Below are 24,381 nucleotides of genomic sequence, written 5' to 3'. Positions count from 1 at the left end.
GTTCACTGTGATTTGATTCACTCCATCTGAATCATTACCCATGAAAACTTTCTCCAGTACGGGTACCTCCCCAACATCCTCTTAAGTAAACACCGAAGCAAAGAAATAATTTAATCTTTCCGCGATGGCCTTATCTTCTCTAAGTGCCCCTTTAACCCCTCGATCATCTAACGGTCCAACTGACTCCCTCACAGGCTTTCTGCTTCGGATATATTTAAAAAAGTTTTTACTGTGAGTTTTTGCCTCTGCGGCCAACTTCTTTTCAAATTCTTTCTTAGCCTGCCTTATCAATGTCTTACATTTAACTTGCCAACATTTATTCATTATTCTATTTTCTTCTGTTGGATCCTTCTTCCAAGAAGAAACAAACACAAATTCTGTGTCACAGAGAGAGAACGCACTACCCATGGGTACCCTGCCAGGGGTCAATCATGGGTTCAGAAACCAAAATAGGGACCTTAAAGTAAGGGAACGCCACATGCAACAGCCAATACAGCCTTCCTTGAATGCAGGAGACCTATAAGAAGAAAAACACAAAATAAAAAGACTCAGCTAAGAAGAAGCCCCACGTCTTCAAATACGTAATGAAATAAAAATGGTAAGAATTTAAAGGAAGCCAGCATCAAACAGTATACGCAAATATAAGTCCCTGCTAGAAGTACACAGCAGGAAAAAGGGGGAAAAACACAGAACAAATAAGTCACCAAAAGAGTTTCTGCAGCCATGAAATAAGCTGAATTCTGGGGGGAAAAAAGGTAATATCAGTCTTCTATAACTAATTGCTCTAACAGCCAAAGGAGCCCCCATGCCACATCTTCAAGTGGATGAGATCTGCAGCTGAGAGACAAACTGCTCTGCTTCCTCAGCCACGCTTGCCCTGGTGCCAAATCCTTAAGGTGCAGGATACTGAAGTGCAGATCGAATATTTTGCTCAACCAAACTGGAAGGTGAAAATTCCATCACGAACAGCCGTCTCAGCGCAAGAAGGCCTAGTGACTCCCCTGCTCGTCAACCAAAGGCGCCATCGAAAACAGGCACTGGTTATCCTCAAGGAAGCAAAAGAAAAAGAACAAAAAGGATAGGAAGAAAAAAGTAGAAAAAAAAATTCCCTGGAGTCACATGATGCGGTGGGCTCCATAAGTCGCACAGTGCAGAGCTCCGGATGCGGCCTAGTGACTCCCCTGCTCTTCAACCAAAGGCGCCATCGAAAACAGACACAGGTTATCCTCAAGGAAGCACAAGAAAAAGAACATCAACATCACCCGACTGGAAAAATCTTGGAAAATTAGCACTTTCTGCTCCTTATACAGTAAAGTCTTTGTTTTAATAAAAGGCTCGCAGGATCATTCCTTTGTAGGCATAATGAGAGAATTTACCCATGACTATCCTGGGCCCTATAACAATGCACCCTCTCAAAGACCATTTTGCCACGCAGGTCCTGCAGGCCCAAGCTATCCAGTAGCCATTCCTCCAGTATCTTATTGAAATCAGTGGTCGCTTCATCTTCCATAATGCCAATGAAACGTAGGTTTTCCTCCGTGCATGGTTCTCAAAATCATCAATCTTATCCTCTTTTTCCGCCATTGCCTTCTCCAGTGCATGTACATGCTTTTCAAGATGCAGCACGTCATCTTCCACTCCTGAGATCGGCCCTTCAGCGTGATCAAGCTGCGGTCCCATTTCAGTGAGAGAAGATTTCAGTTCCTCAATTTGAGTGGAAATATGGGCAAATCTGGTATCGAAGGCCAGCACGACGGCATCTGTGAGTTTCATTACTAAAAGTCGATTCAAAATCCTCCATCGCAGCAGACCCATCCCAGCGGCCATTTTGGGAGAAGGCAGTTTAACATTCTCTTTGTCTCTCTTCACTGTTGTAAGCGACTTGCCTGCACCACAAAGCGCAAAATTCACTCCCACCGAAGCTCGGTAAGTTCCTGCTGTAGAGGCGGGGAAATAAAAACAAAAAAACGTCGGGCATTCATTGTACAAAAAAAAATCAAAAGAGAGGAGGCCGCATCCGGAGCTCTGCACTGTGCGACTTATGGAGCCCACCGCATCACGTGACTCCAGGGAATTTTTTTTTCTACTTTTTTCTTCCTATCCTTTTTTTTGTTCTTTTTCTTGTGCTTCCTTGAGGATAACCTGTGCCTGTTTTCGATGGCGCCTTTGGTTGACGAGCAGGGGAGTCACTAGGCCTTCTTGCGCTGAGACGGCTGTTCGTGATGGTAACTGTGTCAACTTGCATTGTGATCTTGATGCACGACGGCAACCCAATTGATATCCCTGAGCCCACTTCTCCCTTTGTGGCACAGATTTTTTTCTATTACATTCTGTCCCGATTACATTAGTGAATGTAAATGCTCTCAACACTGAACAAAGGAGGTTTTTTGATATCTTTACGGATAAGATAGCAACGTTTGGGTTTGAGGATTTATGCATGAGCGAGGACTGGAATCTTAGTCCTGACACTTTGGTTGATAGAACTTCTCAACCCCGCTCTCACACTCCTCCTAATTTGGGATTGGGGGATCTTACAGATGTCTGGTGGCACTTTCTTCCCAAGGAAAAAGATTACACATTTTATTTCCCCAGGCACGAGTCTCATAGCAGGATAGAGTTTTTTCTATGCACTCCAGATCTGCTATCTAAAATGGACAGGAGCACAATATTGTCCTGCACTATCTTTGATCATTACCCAGTGCAGCTTTGTTTAACCTTAGAAGTTGCTCAATTTGAGCCTCTCTTTTAGGGGATAAGTGTGTTCCCGACCTTGTTAAAGAGGCTGTAGCGGAATTTGATCTTCACAATCCAGAGGGGGACTACAGGCCCATACTGAGATGGGAAACCTTTAAAGCCTTTCTTAGGGGTAAACTCATCAGACCTGCCAGCAGGAGAAAAAGAAGAAGGAATCTGTTCTGTTAGCTGAGAATCGAGACCTAGAGATCCAGCAAAAGCCTACTGGGTCTCCTCAAACTCTTGCAGCCCTGGGGAAATGTAGGTCGATATTTCAAACTCTGGAAATAAATGCCTGGGCCCAGATGGGTATTCCATTGATGTTTTTTTTCAAAACATTTCTGTCACAAGTCTCTAACTATCTTCTGATGGTATTTGATGCCGCGGAAGAGGCAAGATAATCACTGGACCCCTTGGCCGATGCTATCATATCAGTTATATACAAAAAGGGGAAGGATACCCTGGAGTGTGGGTCTTATAAACCGATATCTTTACTTAACTCAGATATTAAAATACTTGCTAAGGTGTTACAGATCCGCCTTGAGACATTGCTCACGCATTAGGTGCACTCTGACCAAGTTGGCTTTGTGATGATGTGAAACTCCACATCCAATACTAAGAGGTTGTTAATTTTTTGCACTTGGCCAACGTGAAGGGCATGTCAAGGGTCGTTATCTCGCTGGATACTGAAAAGGCATTTGACATAAACAAATAATGGGTTAAATATTCCTCCTGTGAAAATATGAGGGCGGTAGAGGGTTTCGGTATAGGACCAATAGCCATTGGTCGTCCAGTGACTATCTCAAATGGGGTAAGCCCTGTCTTGGAATGAGGTGATGCCCACAGGGCCATTAGTGCTAAAGGGAGAGCCCGTAGCCAAGTTAAATTCATTGCAGCCATGATAATGCCCAATTTAGTTTTTAGCCTGCTATTGAAGTTTTCTATAAGGGCAGAGGCTTGGGGTCTGTAGAGGGTATGGAATCAGAGAGATGCCTAACGCCTTACTTAACGATATTACTATGTCATTTATGAAGTGTGTCCCTTGATTACTATCAATTGATTCTGGAATTCCATACCTTGGAATAAACTCTCTCAGCAGAATCTTAGCTACAGAAATTGCATCTGCCTTTACTACTGGGAAAGCCTCCCCCCACCCTGAGAAACAGCAAATCATTGTTAGAGCGTACTTGTAATTTTGGCATAGAGGCAATTCGATAAAATCAATTTGGATTTGCAAGAAAGGGCCTAGGGGGCGTTTTAGGTGTGCGGGTGTGATGACCAAGCTTTGTACAAATTACATTGCATACACTGAGAACATATGGTAATAGCCAGAGCCCTGACTGCTGAGACCAATCCCCACCAGTGATGAAAGAACATGCCCACTAATGCTGCAGGGGCTGCATGGGATGCCTGGTGTATAGAGAGTAAGATATGGGGCAGTATATGTCGGGGGGCCACTACTTCGCCATTTGGGCCAAACCATACTCGATCTTGTCCATGATTTTGGGCGGTGGCCCCTCCTTTTGCCCACAGCTTCCAATAATCCTTATCCTGCGCCTGCCACTGAATCAAATTTTTAATACTAAAGTCTTTGTTTTCTCTATGTGGTGTGTGTGTTAACAAATGGCATCCCGCAATCCCCACAGTATTGTTGGTCAGAGCTGCATGTTTGGCTGCCTGATCTGCCAAGTTATTCCCTTTGGCTACAATTGAATCTTCTTTGCTATGTCCAGCCCATTTAACTACTGCCAGCTCAAGAGGCAACAGGATAACTTCTAGTAATTTTTTTTAACAAAAGACCCATTCTTAATTATTTCCCCATTAGCTGTTAAAAACCCTCTCCTTTTCACAATGCCCCGTAGTCATGAACCACCCCAAAGGCATAACGAGAATCAGTGTAAACAGAGAGACGTAATCCCTTTCCTCTAAAACAAGCCCGAGTGAGGGCTACCAATTCTGCGGTCTGTGCTGAACGTGCATGAGTGAGCGGTCCCGCCTGTAGCACTTCCCACTGGGTACATACAGCATATCCAACCTTCAGTGAACCTGTATCATCATGGAGAGCAGAGCCATCTACAAAATAAACTGCGTCAACATTAGCAAGAGGGATATCTGTTAAACCTTCCCTGGGCGTCAGTTCATATTCCATTAGCATTGCACAGTCATGGTCTGGGGTTTCTAAGTCAATTATTTCTGGTAGTAAAGTAGGAGGGGTGAGAGCAGAGCAGTGATGAAAGATAATATTTCCTGATTGTAAAAGGAGTTCATACCTCATCATGCTTTCCAAAGTGATTACCTGGGTCTTTGCATTGTTTAAAACTGTGAACAAAGCATGTGGTAAACAGAGATGCAAAGGGTGGAAAAGAATTAATGATTGAGATGTTTCTACCATCAGGGCTGCTGCAGCAACAGCCCTTAGGCAAACAGGAAAGGCAGATGCCACAGAATCTAGCTGGGCTGAATAATACCCAATGGGTTTCTTTTTTCCTCCATGGTCCTGGGTTACCACTCCAGCTGCTACAGCTGCAACCTCATGACATGTGAAATAAAAATCCTTTCCGTAGTCTGGAAGCCCTAATGCTGGAGCATTAGATAAGGCGGCTTTCAGAGACTGGAATGATTGTTGGCGACCTGACGCTTGCTGAAAGGAAGAAGCTGGAGCTCTGGACGGACGAAATCTGCGATTCCCTCTGAATCGAGACCGTGAAGAAAAGGAGCCCCTCGACTTGGGCCTATCTTCTGGCAGTCAGTGAACCTTGTTCTCCCCCAGGGATTGAATCATATCCTCGAGGTCCTTACCAAAAAGCAATTTACCCCTTGAAAGGCAACGATCCCAGCTGAGCCTTGGAGGAAATATCCGCCGACCAGTTTCTTAACCACAGGAGCCGTTGAGCCGACACCATGGATTAGGCCAAAGTCCATAACAGATCATAAAGTGCATCCGCACTATAAGCGATCGAAGCTTCCAGGCGCCCTTGCTTGCTGTGCTTCTGCATCGGAAAGCAGTTATTAGGGAGATATTCATTGCTCGCGCTTCATACGTTAAAAAAATGTAATTACAGGAGAGTAAAACCTTAGTAACACATTTATTAGAACTCGAACGTAAGCATAAACTAGATCCCACTAAAGAGCTGGGTTTGGCATTAGATTCTTGTAGATCACAGATTGGGGCATTAGATGTGGCTAAAATTGCCTATGAGCTGGAACAAGTAGAACAGCTATACTTCGAGGGAGGCAACAAGGCAGGGAAGCTACTTGCGAACAAGTTGAGAGCCAAGCGCATGCAAAATATTATTACTAAAGTCAGAGAGGAGCAGGGTATTATGCTCACATCGAACGACGATATCAGTCAAAGGTTTTGGCATTTTTACTCAGAGGTATACACACATAATATGAATATTAATCCCAAAGATATTCCTGTTTTTTTACAGGATATCACTTTACCTAATTTACCGAAGGAAGCTCGTGCATTGCTTGATAAGGAAATTATGGAAGTGGAGGTTTTACAAACATAGAAATGACGGCAGAAGAAGACCAAATGGCCCATCCAGTCTGCCCAGCAAGCTATGCACTTTTTTTTTTCCTCTTACTTGTTACGTTGGCTCTTAGTACCTTTTAGTTCTATTTCCCTTCCACCCCACCATTAATGTAGAGAGCAGTGTTGGAACTGCATCTAACTGAATATGTAGCATAGTTAGGGGTAGTAACTATCTCAATAAGCAAGCTACACCCATGCTTTTGTTTACTCGACTATGTAATTCAGTCCTTGTTGGTTGTTGTCTATATATAGATCCTCTTTTCTACATTGCCCCTGCCGTTGAAGCAGAGAGCTATGCTGGCTATGCTTTGAAAGTGAAGTAACAGACTTTCTCCCCTGCCATTGAAGCAGAGAGCTATGCTGGCTATGCGTTGAAAGTGAAGTAACAGACTTTCTCCCCTGCCATTGAAGCAGAGAGCTATGCTGGCTATGCGTTGAAAGTGCATAAGCACTTTCAACGCATTAAGGGGTAGATTTTCAAATCCCGCGAATAGGCGTACTTTTGCTGGTGCATCAGGCGCCAGCAAAAGTACGCTGGATTTTAGTAGATACGCGCGGAGCGGCGCGTATCCGCTAAAATCCTGGATCGGCGCGCGTAAGGCTATGAATTCTGTATAGCCGGCGCGCGCCGAGCCGCGCAGCCTACCCCCGTTCCCTCCGAGGGCCGCGCCGAAATCGGAGCGGCTCGAAGGGAACTTCCTTTTGCCCTCCCCATCCCTTCCCCTACCTAACCCACCCACCCGGCCCTGTATAAGCCCCCCCTTACCTTTGTCGGGGGATTTACGCCTCCCAGAGGGAGGCGTAAATCCCCGCGCGCCAGCGAGCCGCTAGCGCGCCGGGACGCAACCTGGGGGCGGGTCCGGAGGGCGCGGCCACGCCCCTGGGCCCGCTCCCGGCACGCCCCCTAAACGCCGCGACGACCGGGCCTGCCCCCCGACACGCCCCCCCCTCGGAGAACCCCGGGACTTACGTGAGTCCCGGGGTCTGCGCTCGCCGGTGAGCCTATGTAAAATAGGCTCACCGGCGCGCAGGGCCCTGCTCGCCTAAATCCGCCCTGATTTGGGCGGATTTAGGCGAGCAGGGCTCTTAAAATCCGCCCCTAAGCAACTCAAACGAATAAATCACCGGGTTTAGACGGTTTTACTGCCAGATTTTATCAGTGTTTTGCAGGTGACTTACTTGTACCTCTCACCAACATGTTCAATGCTCTCCGAACGGAAGGTATTTTAAGCCCCAATTTGAATGTGGCCGGAATAACTGTTCTCGCAAAACCAGGCCGCGACTCCACACAATACGGCTCCTATAGGCCCATATCTTTGCTCAATATAGACCTAAAATTATTAGTCAAAATATTGGCCAACAGGCTTAATGTCTATATTGCACAGATTAATCACGCAGATCAGGCAGGGTTTATCCCTGGCCATTTGTCATCTGATAACGTTCGTAAACTATTGAACTCTCTATGGTGGGTCAAACGTCATAAGATTCCATTTTTATTGATGGCCATGGATGCAGATAAAGCTTTTGATTTGGTCCATTGGCCCTTTTTATTTCAAGCTTTACAAAAATGAGATTTGGCAGTTTTTTTTATAAATTGGATTCAAAAGTTATACGATAATCCATGTACCTGTATTAAAGTGAATGGTGGTTACTCCACGTTCTTCCCGGTTGAGCGAGGCACTCAGCAGGGGTGCCCACTCTCACCTTTATTATTTGCTTTATTTATTGAACCATTGGCTTCAATAAAACAACAACACATATTCAAAACACATTCAATAAAAGAACAACACACATTCAAAGCCACCAGCCCTCCTTCAAACTGCTCACGTAAGAGACCTAGGAGCCATCTTAGACAACCGTCTTAACCTCAAACCATTCATTAACCAAACCACCAAATATTGCTTCCACAAATTACATATTCTGAAAAGAATAAAGCCACTTTTCCACGCTCAGGACTTTAGAACAATCTTGCAAGCAATAATCTTCTCCAAACTAGATTATTGCAACTCACTACTATTAGGCCTCCCAGCTTCCTATACCAAGCCTCTACAAATGGTACAGAACACAGCAGCCAGAATCCTTACAAACTCCAGGAAAATCGACCACATAACCCCGATCCTCAAAGACCTTCATTGGCTACCGATCCACTACAGAATTATGTATAAATCCATCACTATCATCTATAAGGCCATCCACTAACACACTCAACTCGACTTACAAATCCCATTTAAAAAACACACATCCGCCAGACCCATCAGGGAATACTACAAAGAATCACTTCAGGTTCCACATGCCAAAACCTACCAACATAAATCCTTCAGTCTCAGAGCTTTCTCTTCAGCAGGTCCAACTCTATGGAACTCTATCCCACCTGACTTGAGACAAGAACCATGCACTCTAACATTTAGGAAAAGACTAAAAACTTGGCTTTTCAAAAAAGCATTCCCAGGCCTTGATTAAAACCTCCACCCATCAGCACAAACTCGTATTCAAAAATTGGATTGAAATAAGAATCCACCAACTACCCACTCATACACAGCACCATATTATCGTCCTTGTCATATATATTCATTTTTGCTATACAACTATATTAATTGATACAATTGGTTGAAATGTAAATATTTCTTTGTTCAATTTCTCCCCCCTTTCCAGATCCTAGTTAATTTTCCCTGTTTTATTGTAACTTTCTCACATCAATAATATTGTTTTCTGTATTTGAAGTTTGAATTGGGAATATTGTTTACTATGTTACTCTCTACCTTACACACATTGTTAATTGTAAACCGGGTTGATGTGATTCTAGTCATGAAACTCGGTATAACAAAATAATAAATAAATAAAATAAATTGGCGCAGAAAATAGGTGACTCTAATGAGGTTACTGGTATACAAGTGGGGAAATTTACATCTAAGCTAGCTATGTTTGCGGATGACATAATACTTACCTTAACTGACCCTATGAGATCATTGCCAGCAGTTGTCGATATCATTAAATCTTATAATCAGGTCTCTGGTTACTCCATCAATTGGGACAAAACTGAAATCTTGAATATTACTTTAATGGATGAACAAGTGAGAGACCTTAAAGCTAGATTTGCTTTTCGGTGGGCGAAAGAAAAGATTAAGTATCTCGGAATTTATATCGGTTCCCATCAGGATGTATATAGCCTTAATTATCCACCTCTTATTAAGAGACTGTACAGAGAGATGGAAGAATGGAATCGTTACCACATCTCCTGGCTGGGCTGTATCGCCAACTTCAAGATGAATATACTACCTAGGATTAGTTATTTGTTCCAAACTATTCCCTGTAATAGTCCTACTGCCATCTTGCTAAAATGGCAGCATAGAATTATGAAATTTCTATGGCAGGGAAAGCACCCTAGGATGGCCCAAAAGGTTTTATATCAACCCAAGGAAAGGGGCAGTCTTGCTGTCCCCAATCTTTTAAGGTACCATGCAGCGGCCCAGCTGTGGGTTGTAGTAGATTGGCACAGGACATCTTCTCACAAACCTTGGACAATCTTGGAACAAGAACTCTCTGGGTCAACTCCACTAGCAAACCTACTTTGGCAGTCCCGTAGATTCTGGCCCAAAATGGACAATTTATCAACCCCAATTCAACATAGTCTACAAATTTGGCACAAATGGAAACCCACGCTGGTGGGCGAAAAGATTTGTTCTGTTAATTCTTCCCCATTTTATCTTTACTTAATTCTTACCAACAAGTCATTTATGTACATATGTTATATACTATAATCTATTGTTCCATGTATTTCTGTTATTTCTGTTAATTCTGTTATAATTGTTATATTTATTATCATGTTATAATGTAAAATAGGGCTGTTACCACCCTATTCTTTTAGTTATCTGGAAACCGATGTGATATCTCGATTGAATGTCGGTATATAAAATAAATAAATAAATAAATAAATAAATAAATAAATTTTATCAAAAGGATTTTTTAGAGGATAAGGCGTGTACAGTTTTTCGATCTTGGCTAGCTAAAAGCATATATAGCTACGGCCAATTATGGGAAAATGCTAACTGGGTAGAGTTCCCGACTTTACAGTTAAGATTTGAACTACCACAGTCTGAACTATATCATTATTTACAACTAAGTAGCTATCTACGCACATCTGGTATACAACTTGATTTAGCTAAAACAGTAACCTTATTTGAAAATTATTGTAAGTCAGCAAAGTCCAAAGACTCATGTCAAAAATTTATAAATTACTTGTTCAGGGCTTACAAGTAAAACCGGCATTTATCAAGTCTTGGGAGTGTGACCTAGGATCCTCCCAAGGAGAGGACTTTTGGGATGAACCTTTCCTTACCGGTAGCAAAGGTTTGACATCTGCTACGCTTATTGAAAACAGTTTTAAACTATTATACAGATGGTATTTTACTCCCGTTAGGTTGCATAAAATATATCCCGCAACAGATGCTGGAAGGGCTGTGGGGGGAGAGGGGACTTTCTTCCACCTTTGGTGGGAGTGTGCAACTATTACACAGTTATGGAGGGCCTTGGCCAGCTGGCTAACAGATATCACCCAAACAGCTACTGTTCTTACACCCTCAGTAGCCTTACTGAATTCTGCATGCCCTCAGGGGGACAGATCGCTTCAGCAATTTATTAAACTAGTGGCCACTGCGGCTCAATGTGAAATAGCTTTTCACTGGAAAGACATGGCCTTGCCTACATTGGTTAAGATCCAATCCTGTGTTTCTTCGCTTTTTACTCTTAGTAAAATAACGGCCCACAGACAGAAACAACTAGGGTTATTTCACCGTATCTGGAATCCTTATTTACTTTGGAGACAGAATCAGTCGGTTGCCTGAACTGTTTTGTTTTTTATTTAATATATTCTGTACATTTTATAGAACCCAGCTTGAACTTAATTTCTGTAAGATCCCAAGGGACAAGGGGGGAGGGGGGGATTTAAAGAGGCAAACAGAGATCCAGTTGCTTTATCAGTTTATTCCTTTTGTTGATTGTGAATATTTGTACAATTATGGTTACATATTGTTCTTTGTTGTACTGTATATTTTGCTTACTCTCTCAAATAAAGTTTAAATTACAAAAAAAAAAAAAAGAAAAAAGGAATGCGTCTTATTTGGAGATATGTGAAAAAACTTCTTGGCAAAATCTCAAAATAGGTCTGTGAAGGTACAGAGCTGAGATCCAGAGGCATCGAGTAATTGGAAGACATGGGTAAGGCCTGCTTCTTTCCAGAGGAGGAACGCCGAGTTTTGTTGGAAGTCCCACAATCGGTGCAAAGATCAATGTCCGCCATGACAGACGCAGCTGCGAGCATAGGCGTTTCCATGCTGTGCAACAGGCTATAAAATAGGGAAAGTTTTGGTTGTGTGCTGGAAGAGAGGACTTGGGAGCTATCAGAAGGTTACCCAAGTCCAATGGGGCGCACCAGTCTCGGAGTAGATTTTTCGGAATTAGAACATCCGATTTGCCCAGCCAATCCCGAATATGACATAACAGATAACTATATTATATCAATGAATATTGGGACAAGTTAGCCCTCCTTCGGGAAGCGGGCGCATTAGCGTCGTGAGGCCAATTCTGGCTTTCTATGTGATGTCAGCTTTTAATCCATTTCCATCTGCTGGTAGAGGTGCATAACCCACTTGCCCAGATCGGCCTGCCTGAGCGCAGAGGAAATTTCATTCTTCTTGCTTCCAATTATTTAAGATCCTTATCAGTCCAGTCTACAATTTCAATTTCTATAGGAGACTGAGTGAATTCATTAGACTCCTGTGTGCCTTCTCAGGTGACTTGAAAGTTTGTCCTTTGTGAGGTAAAAACTTCAGAACAAAGTACAAGGACTTGGTTTCACTCCAATGTGGATTCTCTGATGCCATATGAGAGATGTCTTCTGTCTGAAACTTTTACCACACTCAGTACATGTATATGGTTCTACTTCAGTGTGGATTCTCTGATGCATTTTGATTTCTTCCTTTGTCTTAAAGCATTTATCACAATCAGAGCATCCAAATGGTTTCTCTCATGTGTGGATTCTCTTGTGAATCGCGAGATAATGCTTCTGCCTGAAGCTTTTACCACAGTCAGTACATGTAAATCATTTCTCCCCAGTGTGGATTCTCTGGTGGATTATGAGATTATGCTTCTTGCTGAAGCTTTTACCACACTCAGTACATGTAAATGGTTTCTCTCCAGTGTGGATTCTCTGGTGCATTGTGAGATTATGCTTCTGCCTGAAGCTTTTACCACACTCAGTACATGTAAATTGTTTCTCTCCAGTGTGGATTGTCTGGTGCATTGTGAGATTAGGCTTTTGCGTGAAGCTTTTACCACACTCAGTACATGTATATGGTTTCTCCCCAGTGTGGCTTCTCTGGTGGATTTTGATTTCTACCTTAGACTTAAAGCATTTATCACAATCAGTGCATGCAAATGGTTTCTCTCCTGTGTGGATTCTCTTGTGAATTGTGAGATAATGCTTCTGACTGAAGCTTTTACCACACTCAGTACATGTATATGGTTCTACTCCAGTGTGGAGTCTCTGATGGTCTTTGAGTCTGGCCTTTGCACTAAAGCTTTCACCACACTCATGACATGTAAATGGTTTCTCTCCAGTGTGGATTCTCTGGTGGATTATGAGATTATACTTTGTCTTGTAGCTTTTACTACACTCAGTACATATATATTGACTTTCTGATTTGGGCATTTTCCTCTGCTGTGGGATGGTTGCCTTCCTATTGAAATATTTTTCAGCCTGAAAGCAAGACAATGGTTGCTCATCATGCTTTTTTCCATTTCTTGAAGAGACTCTCTCATAACATAAGATTTTATTGCCTTCACTAGTTGAAACTGCTCTCTCCCCTGTTTGGAATTTTAGTTCTCCTGTGAACATTTCTCTCTCATTGAAGTTTCTGTCACCATCAGTACACATGAATAATTTTTCATTTATTATTAGGTCTTGCGTTTGAATTATGTTTTCTCCTCTTTCAGAAGATGAAAATGTTCTCTCTTCTTTCTCCATTTTCTGGGGATTTAATAAACAGAACTCGGAGCTGTAAGCTTCTCCATCTTGAGGGCAAGATGAGGATCTCTTACCTGTGTGCGTTCTTTGGTGCATTAGTAAAGATTCCCTGCTAAAAAGGTTTTTCTTACATTCAATACAAGTGAAAGTGTTCCCCTGAATGTGGATTCTCTGGTGTAATTTCAGGGTTAACTTCTGTTTGAAAAATTTTCCACACTGAGAACATGAAACAGGTCTCGCTCCTGAGTGAGTTTTCTGGTGCAATACAAAATGACATTTCCTAGCAAAGGATTTCTTCCCTTCCTCATCTCTCTGCCAGAGGGCAGAAGTCATTTGAGTACTGTTATTATTTTGAATGGGTCTCATTTCGCTCAGGTCAATCTGGGTGAGGTCAGAAGTCATTTGATCACTGTTATTACTCTGGAAGGTTATCTCTGCTCTCATAGGTCTCTGGTGCTCAGGGATATCTGTGAGCTCCCTGTCACTTCTCTCACATGCAGTGACTCCATCCAGTGAGTTTCCTGTAGGGTCTCGCCACTTCTTGTCCAATTCCTGCTGATTTTGGCTCGTGTCTCCCCCATCAGTAATCTGGGAAAGATTCTCACAGACATTTCTTGATTGTCTTGGTGTAAGTGCCAGTACTATAGGGTGTTCTTCTCTATTCTCCTCTTCCGGTATGACCTCATTGCTTGCTGGATATAAAAAAAAAAGGAATTAGTCATGTGATATGACAATGGAATGGAAAGCTATCAATGGCCTGGGATCAAACATTTTGAAGGATCATATAATGAGCACATGGGATTTCTGATATTACAGAATTCTGTGATGTAGCAGAAGCTTTAGGAAAACCTCTGAAAACTCCTGTGGTTAATTTTATTGATCTATATAAGTTATAAACTTATACCCCGCCTCCTCCAATGCAATCATTCAGGGTGGATTACAAAGATACACACACATTCAATCACAAATCAAATAGAACATAATAAAATAAAATTGATAAATTAAAAACATCTTTAAACAATAATCTTTGCAAATGCTTTCTGAACTCAAATCACACTGAAATCAACTGGAAGAGCAAGAGAAATGTTGAGATTACTTACCTGATAATCTCCTTTTCCTTAGTGTAGACAGATGGACTCAGAACAAGTGGGTATAGTGTGCTCGTGCTAGCAGTTGGAGACGGATCTGACGTCAGCACGGGTACATATACCCCCGCAGGAAGTGAAGCCACTCAATCTTCCTTGCAAAAGCTGTTATGGATATATGTGTAGGTGTACTGACCGATCAAAATAATTAGTGAAACAGGATTCCCCTGACCGATTGATAGTAGCTGGAGACAGCCAGCGTTCCCAACCGGAAGACGTCGACACCTGGTAGAATGGACGCACTCATATAAGAAGTGATAAGGCTTATCTTGAATCAGTGAAACCCATGTATACTGGCAGCCGGGTGGGATGCTGAGTCCATCTGTCTACACTAAGGAAAAGGAGATTATCAGGTAAGTAATCTCAACATTTCCTAGCGTATAGCCAGATGGACTCAGAACAAGTGGGATGTACAAAAGCTACTCCCGGACTGAGCGGGAGGCTGCCCGAGGTCCATTCAGGACTGCCCTCGCAAATGCTGTGTCCTCCCTGGCCTGGACATCCAGACGGTAAAATCTGGAAAAGGTATGGAGGGAGGACCACGTCGCCGCCTTACATATCTCCGCGGGCGACAGCATCCTAGATTCTGCCCAAGAGGCCGCCTGCGCTCTGGAAGAATGAGCCTTGACCTGCAGAGGCGGTGACTTCCCGGCCTCTACTTAGGACGCTCTGATAACATCTTTGATCCAGCGGGCGATGGTGGGCCGTGAGACCGCTTCTCCTTGTTTCTTCCCGCTGTGAAGGACGAACAGATGGTCCGTCTTTCGTACTGCTTCTGTCGTTTCCAGGTATCTGGGCAGCAATCTGCCGATATCGAGATGGCGTAGCAAACGCCCTTCTTCTGATTTCTTCAAACCTGCCGTGGTAGGCAAGGATATGGTTTGGTTGAGGTGAAATTGTGAGACTACTTTAGGTAAAAAGGAGGGAACCGTGCGAAGATGGATAGCCTCAGGAGTGATTCTGAGAAAGGGGTCACGGCAGGACAGAGCTTGTAGCTCTGAGATGCGGCGTGCTGAACACACTGCCAGCAGGAACACCATCTTCAAAGTTAGCGGAGAGACAGGCCCCGAAGGGGTCTGAAGGTGGATCCCGCGAGGAAATCCAAAACAAGGTTGAGGTTCCACAGGGGCACTGGCCACTTCAGTTGCGGACGAATGTGCTTGACTCCTTTCAGGAAGCGAGAAACATCTGGATGCGTGGAAATGGTTTTACCATCCCTCCTGGGACCGTAGCAAGACAGCGCAGCCACCTGAACCTTGATGGAGCTTAGGGAGAGACCCTTCTGAAGCCCATCCTGCAGGAAATCCAGAACAATAGGGATAGTAGTCGCATGTGGATTGGTGCCACGAGTGTCGCACCAGGCTTCAAATACTCTCCAGATCCTTATGTAGGTGAGGGATGTGGAAAACTTGCGCGCTCGGAGGAGTGTATCTATCACTGGCTCCGAGTAACCTCTTTTCTTCAGTCTAGACCTCTCAATGGCCAGACCGTAAGAGAGAATTGAGCTGGATCCTCGTGGAGGATGGGACCTTGAAGCAGCAGGTCCCGGAGCGGAGGCAGGGGAAGAGGCTCCCCTGTCAGTAGTCTTCTCATGTCCGCGTACCAGGATCTTCTTGGCCAGTCCGGTGCCACTAGAAGAACTAGGCTCCTGTGCCTCTGAATCTTGTGTATAAGGGCGCCCAGCAGGGGCCATGGAGGCCATGGCTGAACCAGGGCGTCGATCCCGTGAGAGAACGGATCTCGCTTGCGGCTGAAGTATCTGGGTACCTGAGCATTGGACCTGTCCGCTAGTAGGTCCATGTCCGGAGTCCCCCACTGATCCACGATCATCTGGAAGGCTGTGGGGGACAGCTGCCATTCTCCCGGATTTAGGCTTTCCCTGCTGAGGAAGTCTGCCGCGGTGTTGTCCCTTCCGGCAACGTGGACGGCGGAGATGTCCTGGAGATTCGCCTCTGCCCAAGCCATCAGTGGGGCTATCTCTAGAGACACCTGTTGGCTTCTGGTTCCGCCCTGTCGGTTGATGTATGCCACCGTGGTGGCGTTGTCTGACATCACTCTGACTGTTCTGTTCCGCAGTCTGGGAGCAAATTGCAGGCAGGCTAACCGGACTGCCCGTGCCTCTAGACCAGACCTGGGCAAGGGGCGGCCCGCGGGCTGAATCCGGCCCGCCCACTGCTGAGAGCAGACGGGGAATGAGGCACTGCTGCCTTCCCTTGCAGAGGGAAGGCAACAGTTCATTCTCCGCTCCCTCGCCGGAGAATGAACTGTTTTGTTTTTTTTACAGCGTCCGGTGGGGGGGAGGGAGTGCCTCGAGCGAAGGCACGCTGTCCGATTGGCCGGTGCTGGGCAAACATACCGTATTTTTCGCTCCATAAGATGCACTTTTTTCCCCCCAAAAGTGGGGGGAAAATGTATGTGCGTCTTATGGAGCGAATATTAAAAAAAAAAAAAAAAATCTAACAAACCCCCCCACCCTCCTGACCCCCCCAAGACCTGCCGACTTAATTTACTGCAACCCCCCACCCTCCTGACCCCCCCCCCCCCAAGACCTGCCAAACGTCCCTGGTGGTCCAGCTGGGGTCCAGGAGCGGTCCGGAAACGATCTCCTGGGCGTGGGCTGTCGGCTGCCAGTAAACAAAATGGCGCCGACGGCCCTTTGCCCTCACTATGTCACTGGGACCGACTGCTGCTATTGGTCGGTCTCAGTGACATAGTGAGGGCAAAGGGCCGTCGGCGCCATTTTGTTTACTGGCAGCCGACGACCGAAGCCCAGGAGATCGTTCCCGGACCGCTCCTGGACCCCAGCTGGACCACCAGGGACGTTTGGCAGGTCTTGGGGGGGTTTGCAGTAAATTAAGTCGGCAGGTCTTTTGGGGGGGGGGGGTCAGGAGGGTGGGGGTTGTAGTAAATTAAGTCGGCAGGTCAGGAGGGTGGGGGGTTGCAGTAAATTAAATCGGCAGGTCTTGGGGGGGGGGTTGTAGTAAATTAAGTCGGCAGGTCTTGGGGGGGGTCAGGAGGGTGGGGGGTTGCAGTAAATTAAGTCGGCAGGTCTTGGGGGGGGTCAGGAGGGTGGGGGGTTGCAGTAAATTAAGTCGGCAGGTCTTGGGGGGGTCAGGAGGGGGGGGGGTTGCAGTAAATTAAGTCGGCAGGTCTTGGGGGGGTCAGGAGGGTGGGGGGTTGCAGTAAATTAAGTCGGCAGGTCTTGGGGGGGTCAGGAGGGTGGGGGGTTGCAGTAAATTAAGTCGGCAGGTCTTGGGGGGGGTCAGGAGGGTGGGGGGTTGCAGTAAATTAAATCGGCAGGTCTGGGGGGGAGTTGTAGTAAATTAAGTCGGCAGGTCTTGGGGGAGTCAGGAGGGTGGGGGTTGTAGTAAATTAAGTCGGCAGGTCTTGGGGGAGTCAGGGGGGTGGGGGTTGTTAATTTAAAGGGTTGGGATGGGGTTTTTTTTGGGGGGGAGGGGTTCCCAGAGAAAGAAAAGTTTTCTGATCTGGGGAGTGGATCGAAATGGCCCTCCCCAGACCCGAAAACAAAATGGGGAGGAAAAAAAAAGCTATGCACTCCCCTAATTTGCTCCATAAGACGCCCAGACGCAGAGCAGGTTTAGCACAAATTTTTTTTTTTTCATTTTCCCCCTCTAAATCCTAGGTGCGTCTTATAGTCAGGTGTGTCTTATGGAGCGAAAAATACGATATGTCACAGTTCCGCCTTTCGTGGTCTTTTTTCAGGGGTCCCCAACCACCGGTCCGCAGACCGGGACCGGGCCGTGGGAGTTTTTTGCCGGTCCGCGGCGCGCGCTCCCGGTCTCTCCCGCTGCCGTTGCCGCTGGGCTGTCGGCACGTTCAAGCCCAGTGGTAACGGCAGCGGTGTTAGAAGCTGTGGCACCCGCGGCTGGCCTTTTCTTCTTCCCGCGCCTGCACCCCCCCTCCCGTGACCCGGAACAGGAAGTGATACACGGAGCGGTGCGCGGGAAGGAGAAAGAGCCGTGCCGCGTCGGCTGCAGCGTCGGTCCCCGAGCAATTGAAGCAGCCGGTAATCGAGAAAGGAGTCAGCAGCATGAGCCTCCCGCGGCCGATGGGATTCTTCTTTCTTGGCCTGCGGGCTGCAGCAGCTCCCATTTGTGCTCGGGGGGGGGGGGGGGGGGGGAAGGAAGTGAGTAAGAGAGAGAGTGAGAAGCAGCCAGCCAGCCTGTGTGTGATTGACTGGTCAGAGGGCTGATGTGTGTGTATGTGAGAGACAATGAAAGTGACTAAAGGAGATGACTGATGTGTATGTGAGAGTGTGAGACATTAGTCGGGGAGGTGACTGATGTGTGTGTGTGAGAGAGAGAAAAAGCATGAAAGTGAGAAGTCTGGGTATGTGGGAAAGCATGAGCGTAAGAAGCCTGGAGTTGTGGGAGTGAGAAACCTGGGTGAGTGTGCATGCATGAGAGAGAGAGACTGCTTGGTAAGGTGACTGTGTGTGTGAGAGAAAAAGACTGGTGTGTGTGAATGTGATTCAGGGAATGAGAAGCCTGTGCACGTGGAGAGTGAGCATGGAAATGAGAGAGACTGGTGTGTGTGTAACAGAGAGAAAGTGATTATGGGAATGAGAAGCCTGTGCATGTGAAGAGAGTGAGCATGAGAGTGAGAAACCTGGGTGTGTGTGAGACACAGCATGGGAGGGAGAAGCCTGTATATCTGAAAGAGAACTTGGGAGTGGGAAGCCTGTGTGTGTGTGTATGCATGAGTGAGATCAGGTGACTGGTGTGTGTGTGTGTGAGAGAGAGAGAAATAAAGTGATTATGGGAATGAGAAGCCTGTGCATGTGAAGAGTGAGCATGGGAGTGAGAAACCTGGGTGTATGTGAGACACATCATGGGAGGGAGAAGCCTGTATATCTGAAAGAGAACATGTGAGTGAGAGACTGGTGTGTGTGTGTGTGTGTGAGAGAGAGAAAGAAAGTGATTATGGGAATGAGAAGCCTGTGCAAATGGAGAGAACAAGCATGGGAGTGAGAGACTGGTGAGTGAGTGTGTGTGTGAGAGAGAGAGACAGAGAAAGTGATTATGAGAGTGAGAAGCCCATATATGTAAGTAGAACACGGGAGTGGGAAGCCTGTGTGTGTGTGTGTGTTTGGCATGAGAGAAACTGATCAGGAAGGTGACTGGTGTGTGTGTGCCAAAGACTGTTTGGGAGATGATTGGTGTGTGAGAGACAGAAACTGGTCATGGGGGCATGACTGGTATGGTGTGTGTGTGAGAGACATGGGCACTAAGGAAGAGGACCATAAGTATAGAGCTTAGCCACTACTGCTGCTTCTGGTGTGTGCCACGGCCTGCAGGGAAGGGGAGTAGGAGAGCTGCTGGAGGGGGTAAGTAAAGGTGGCTTTAAGTTTATTTTTCTTGACTGCCATTTTAATTGTGTGATGTCTGCTTTTTTTGAAATATTTTATTGGTGTTTGGAGAATGTTTAATAGTTTTTATGAGTTTTTAATTGTTGGATGTTATTCTGTTCATAGCTGTTTTGAAACATTTATTCTGCTTATTAGTATAGTTTTACAATTATTTCTGTGTGGGGATCTATAGTGCTTGCTAGTTCTGTTTTCCTAATAAGAGGTGTATTGGTTTTTAGGACCTGATTTAATATTTGTAGTGTTGCCTTTTCATAGATAGGGTTGCTCCTGTTTGAGTGTATTCCATAATACAGGTGTAACTGTGTGCAGATTAGTTTATGTGCATTACTACAGATCCTGGGAGTATGTTAGGTCAGTTCTGTGTCTGTTACCGAGATGAGATATTTTGCTAGCATGTAAGCGTTTGTATCGGTCTTATTTGTTGTGTTTTCTCAGAGGACATGCATTGGTGGTAAACTGCTGTCTATTCATAAGTAGGGCTATTGAGAACTGAGTTAATTATATTAGTCCGGCCCTCTAAAACCATCCCAATTTCTCATGCGGCCCCATGGGAAAATTAATTGCCCACCCCTGCTCTAGACGGTTGATGTTCCACCCCGACTCTTCTCTGTTCCACCGCCCCTGGGCGGTGAGCTCTTCGCAGTGTGCTCCCCATCCGCTCAGGCTGGCATCTGTGGTGAGCAGAGTCCACATGGGGGAGGACATCTTCGACCCCCTGCTCGTGTGGTCTGACTGCAGCCACCACCGTAGTTGGGTCCGCAGTCTGGCTGGTAGAGGTAGAAGCACGGAGTAATTCCGGAAGCGTGGGCTCCATCGAGAGAGGCGGGAGCGTTGTAGTGGTCTCATATGGGCCCTCGCCCAGGGTACCGCTTCCAGGGTGGATGCCATGAGACCGAGAACCTGCAGATAATCCCAAGCTATGGGCCGGCTGGCTCCCATCAAGGACCGTAGTCGCGTCTGGAGTTTTAATCTTCTCTTGGTGGTGAGACTGACTTTGTCTGCCTGGGTGTCGAACTGGACTCCCAGGTATTCCAGTGATTGGGAAGGCTGTAGGCAGCTCTTGTATAGGTTGACTACCCATCCCAGGCTTTCCAGCAGCGGGGCTCGTCATCTGAGATTTTTAGAAAGTAGAAAGTAGTATTGGAAAACACGCTCAGCGAGCGTGCAGGCTCTCCAAACTGCTTTGGAGATGGAAATTACTGAATGGCTTCACTTCCTGTGGGGGTAAATGTACCCGTGCTGACGTCAGATCCGTCTCCAACTGCTAGCACGAGCACACTATACCCACTTGTTCTGAGTCCATCTGGCTACACACTAGGAAAGTAAAGGCTTTCTTACATGTTAGTAGCAATCAGTACGCACGAGCAGAGGGAACAGAAGCATCCCTATCCCTTCAGCCCTCAATGATATCAGTGCCTCATAAAGTCCTAACTTAGAAGACATCAAATGAAGAAATTACCTACCTGATAATTTCATTTTCCTTAATGTAGCCAGATGGACTCAGGACCAATGGGATGTACAAAAGCTACTCCTGAACAGGGTGGGAGGCTACCCGCGGTCCAGTTAGCACCGCCCTCGCAAAGGCTGTATCTTGGACGTCCAGGCGATAGAACCTGGAGAAGGTGTGCAAGGAGGCCCACGTCACTGTTTGGCAGATGTTGACGAGAGACAGCAGCTTAGCTTCCACCCAGGATACTGCCTGGGCCCTAGTGTAATGAGCTTTAACCTGAAGGGGTAAAGGCTTCCCTGTTGCTACATAAGCTCCCGTGAACACTTCCTTAATCCAGCGAACTATGGTAGCTCGCAAAGCTGCTTCGCCTTGTTTCCTTCCACAAACAAGCGGTCCGTCTTGCACAGCGGTTCTGTACGTTCGAGATATTGTACTAACAGCCTACTGACGTTTAAGTGGCGTAGGAGGTGGTAGTCTTCCGAGTCCTTGCGTCCATCTAAGAATGGTAAGAAAATGGACTGGCAGGCTACATTCACCGCACCTCTGAAACAGGAGAGAGCCGCCACCTGGCCTTCAAAGAGTTGGGGGTCAGTCCTTTGTTCAGGCCATCCTGTAAGAATTCCAGAATCATGGGGATCTTTATCAACTGAGGAGAGAGTTTGTGTTCCTTGCACCAAGCCTCAAATATTCTCCAGATCTACATGTACATCAAGGATGTCGATAACTTCCACGCGCAGAGCAAGGTGGCAATTACTGCCGCTGAATACCCACGCTTCGTCAGGCAAGTCCTCTCAAGGGCCAGACCGTAAGACAAAACTGGGTTAAGCCCTCATGAAGGATCGGACCTTGTTGGAGAAGGTCCCTGTGCGGATGGAGGTATAGGGGGTTCTCCACCAGAAGCTTCCACATCTGCATACCATGGGCATTTGGGCCAATCCGGGGCCACCAGAAGGACTACTCCTCTGTGGTGTTTGATCTTGCGAATGATCTTGCCCAGTAGAGGCCACGGAGGGAAGGCGTAAAGTAAGTCCTCCTCTGGCCAGGTCTGGACCAGCACATCGATCCCTTGGGAGTGCTGATCTCTTCTGCGACTGAAGAATCAGGGAACCTTCGCGTTGTAGGATGTGGTCAGTAGGTCGATCAGTGAGGTATGCTGCGGAATTCCAGAACGTATCCTTCTCGAATGATGTCCAGAACCCATTTGTCCGACGTGATCTTGACCCCCCGCTGAGAGAAGAGGGATAGTTGGCTCCCAATCTCCTTGTCCTATGGATTGGCCGTCCAGACTTCATTGGGAGTTCGGGTCAAACTTGACCCCAAACAATTCCTCTTTTTGGTTGATGGCTCCGAAAGGACCGAGACCTTCCTGAAGGTCAAGATGTTTGAAATGGCGAGTTTCTGTAGGGCCAAAAAAGCTGGGAGCCCCTGGTCCGACCCTTCATAGGTGAGGGGTGCTGCAACTTCTTTTTCTTATCTTCCAGTAGCCGTGACCCTGGAGATTCACCCCATTTACTGCCCAACTTTTCTAATTCACTTCCAAATAAGAGGGATCCCTTAAAGGGCAACTTTGTGAGGTTTGCCTTAGAGGATGCGTCCGTTGACCAATTTCGCAGCCATAGTTGCCTTCTGGCCTCCATCACTGAGGCTACCTCTCTGGCTAAGGACCGCACTAGGTCAGAGCTTGCATCTGCTAGGAATGCTGCAGCAGGCTCCATCGCCTCTCTGGAATGTGTCCCTGAGCTATCTGCCTCTTGGGAGAAGCAGACACGAGCGAGCCACCAGGGCAGAACAGGAAGCGAACTGCAGCTTCATTGCTGTCACGTCAAAGTCTTGTTTAAGGATGGACTCCAGCTGCTTATCGTGCGCATCCTTCAAGGCTGCTCCTCCCTCTACTGGGATAGTTGTTCGCTTCAAAATGGCGTAGACCAGGCTTGTACACTTTCAGGAAATACAGGTGTTCTTTGGCTGCCGGGTCCAGAGGGTATAAGTCCTTCAATGCACGACAACCTTTAGAGCTAGCTCCAGGGCATCCAATTCCAGGTCAATCAACTCCTGGATGGCTTCCAGCATCAGGAAATAGCAAGAAGCTTTCTGTAGAGACACCAGAATGGGTTCTTCTTTGGCTCAGACATAGGATTCGTGCCTGGAACTCTCAGAGTCTTCAGGATCTGGGAGACCAGCCACGGCAATTCTTCTCTGTGGAAAAACTGTAACATGGTCCGGTATGGTTCCAAGCCTGGAGGGATTTCCCCATCCTCCAAAGAGCCTGCATCCCTTCGTCGTCCGTGGTGTCTGGGTCCCTGTCAGGGATACCCTTGGTGAGGCGAGGCATGCTAATAGGGCTGGGAGGACGAGTGCGCGCGATTCATTATTTAAATTAGGCCCGGCAGTAAAAACGGGCAAAAGGAGCGGCGACTGTCAGTGGGTTGAGGGTCACCAGCAGCCAATCATCCAGGGGAATACTTGAATCTCCCGGAGTGACCCACTGCTACCGCTAGGCATATGGTAATGCCTAGCGGTAGCAGCCCTTTGGGGGCTGAGGAGAGGCCAAATGGGAGCACCTTGTGCTGAAAATGGCGGCCAGTGGCTGTAAAGCATAGGAACCGCCAGAAAATAGGGTGCATCGGTATGTATGAATAGGCATCTTTGAGGTCCAGTGAACACATCCAATCGTTGGGTCCGAGGAAGGTCAGGATGGACTTTAGTGACGTCATTTTGAATTTCTCCTTTGTTAAGTACCTGTTGAGAACTCGAAGGTCTAGGATGGGTCGTAACCCTCCTGACTTCTTGGGTATAAGGAAGTATTGGGAATAGAAGCCCTGGTGGAACTGCGCCGCTGTTGCTGAAGTAAGCTGTTGATCTCCAGCTGCAGTTGACTGCAGTGCGCTGACAGGTGTTTCTGGGGCACCAGGTGTGGAGTGGAGGGGGTGGAGTGAAAATTGAGGGAGTAGTCCTCCTGTATGATACATAGAAGCCAGAGGTCAGATGTTATGTTCTTCCATGCCTGAAGAAAGTGGGTGAGCCTGCCTCCCACCAGGAGTGGTAGCGACGGGTGCATTTGCCCTAAAAACCCTGGGGGGGTTGGGATCCTGAGGCGGACGAGGT

General features: G+C 46.5%; 1 protein-coding gene across 1 annotated transcript in view; it reads right to left on the bottom strand.

Moving 5' to 3' along the window:
* Positions 1-11,231: 11,231 nt before the first annotated feature.
* The window catches only part of LOC115083694 (oocyte zinc finger protein XlCOF6-like), a 38,713-nt gene continuing 25,563 nt past the window's right edge, over positions 11,232-24,381 (bottom strand). Inside the window, exon 4 of the mRNA XM_029587656.1 lies at positions 11,232-13,984. Within this exon, the coding sequence (XP_029443516.1) occupies positions 12,369-13,984 (1,616 nt within the window). The 3' untranslated portion in view covers positions 11,232-12,368. The remainder of the gene's footprint in view (positions 13,985-24,381) is intronic.

This window comes from Rhinatrema bivittatum, chromosome 2 (genome assembly GCF_901001135.1).
Source record: "Rhinatrema bivittatum chromosome 2, aRhiBiv1.1, whole genome shotgun sequence".
NCBI classification, from domain to species: domain Eukaryota; kingdom Metazoa; phylum Chordata; class Amphibia; order Gymnophiona; family Rhinatrematidae; genus Rhinatrema; species Rhinatrema bivittatum.
The sequence above is the reverse complement of the archived record's forward strand: the minus strand, read 5'-3'. Positions and strand labels throughout refer to the sequence as shown.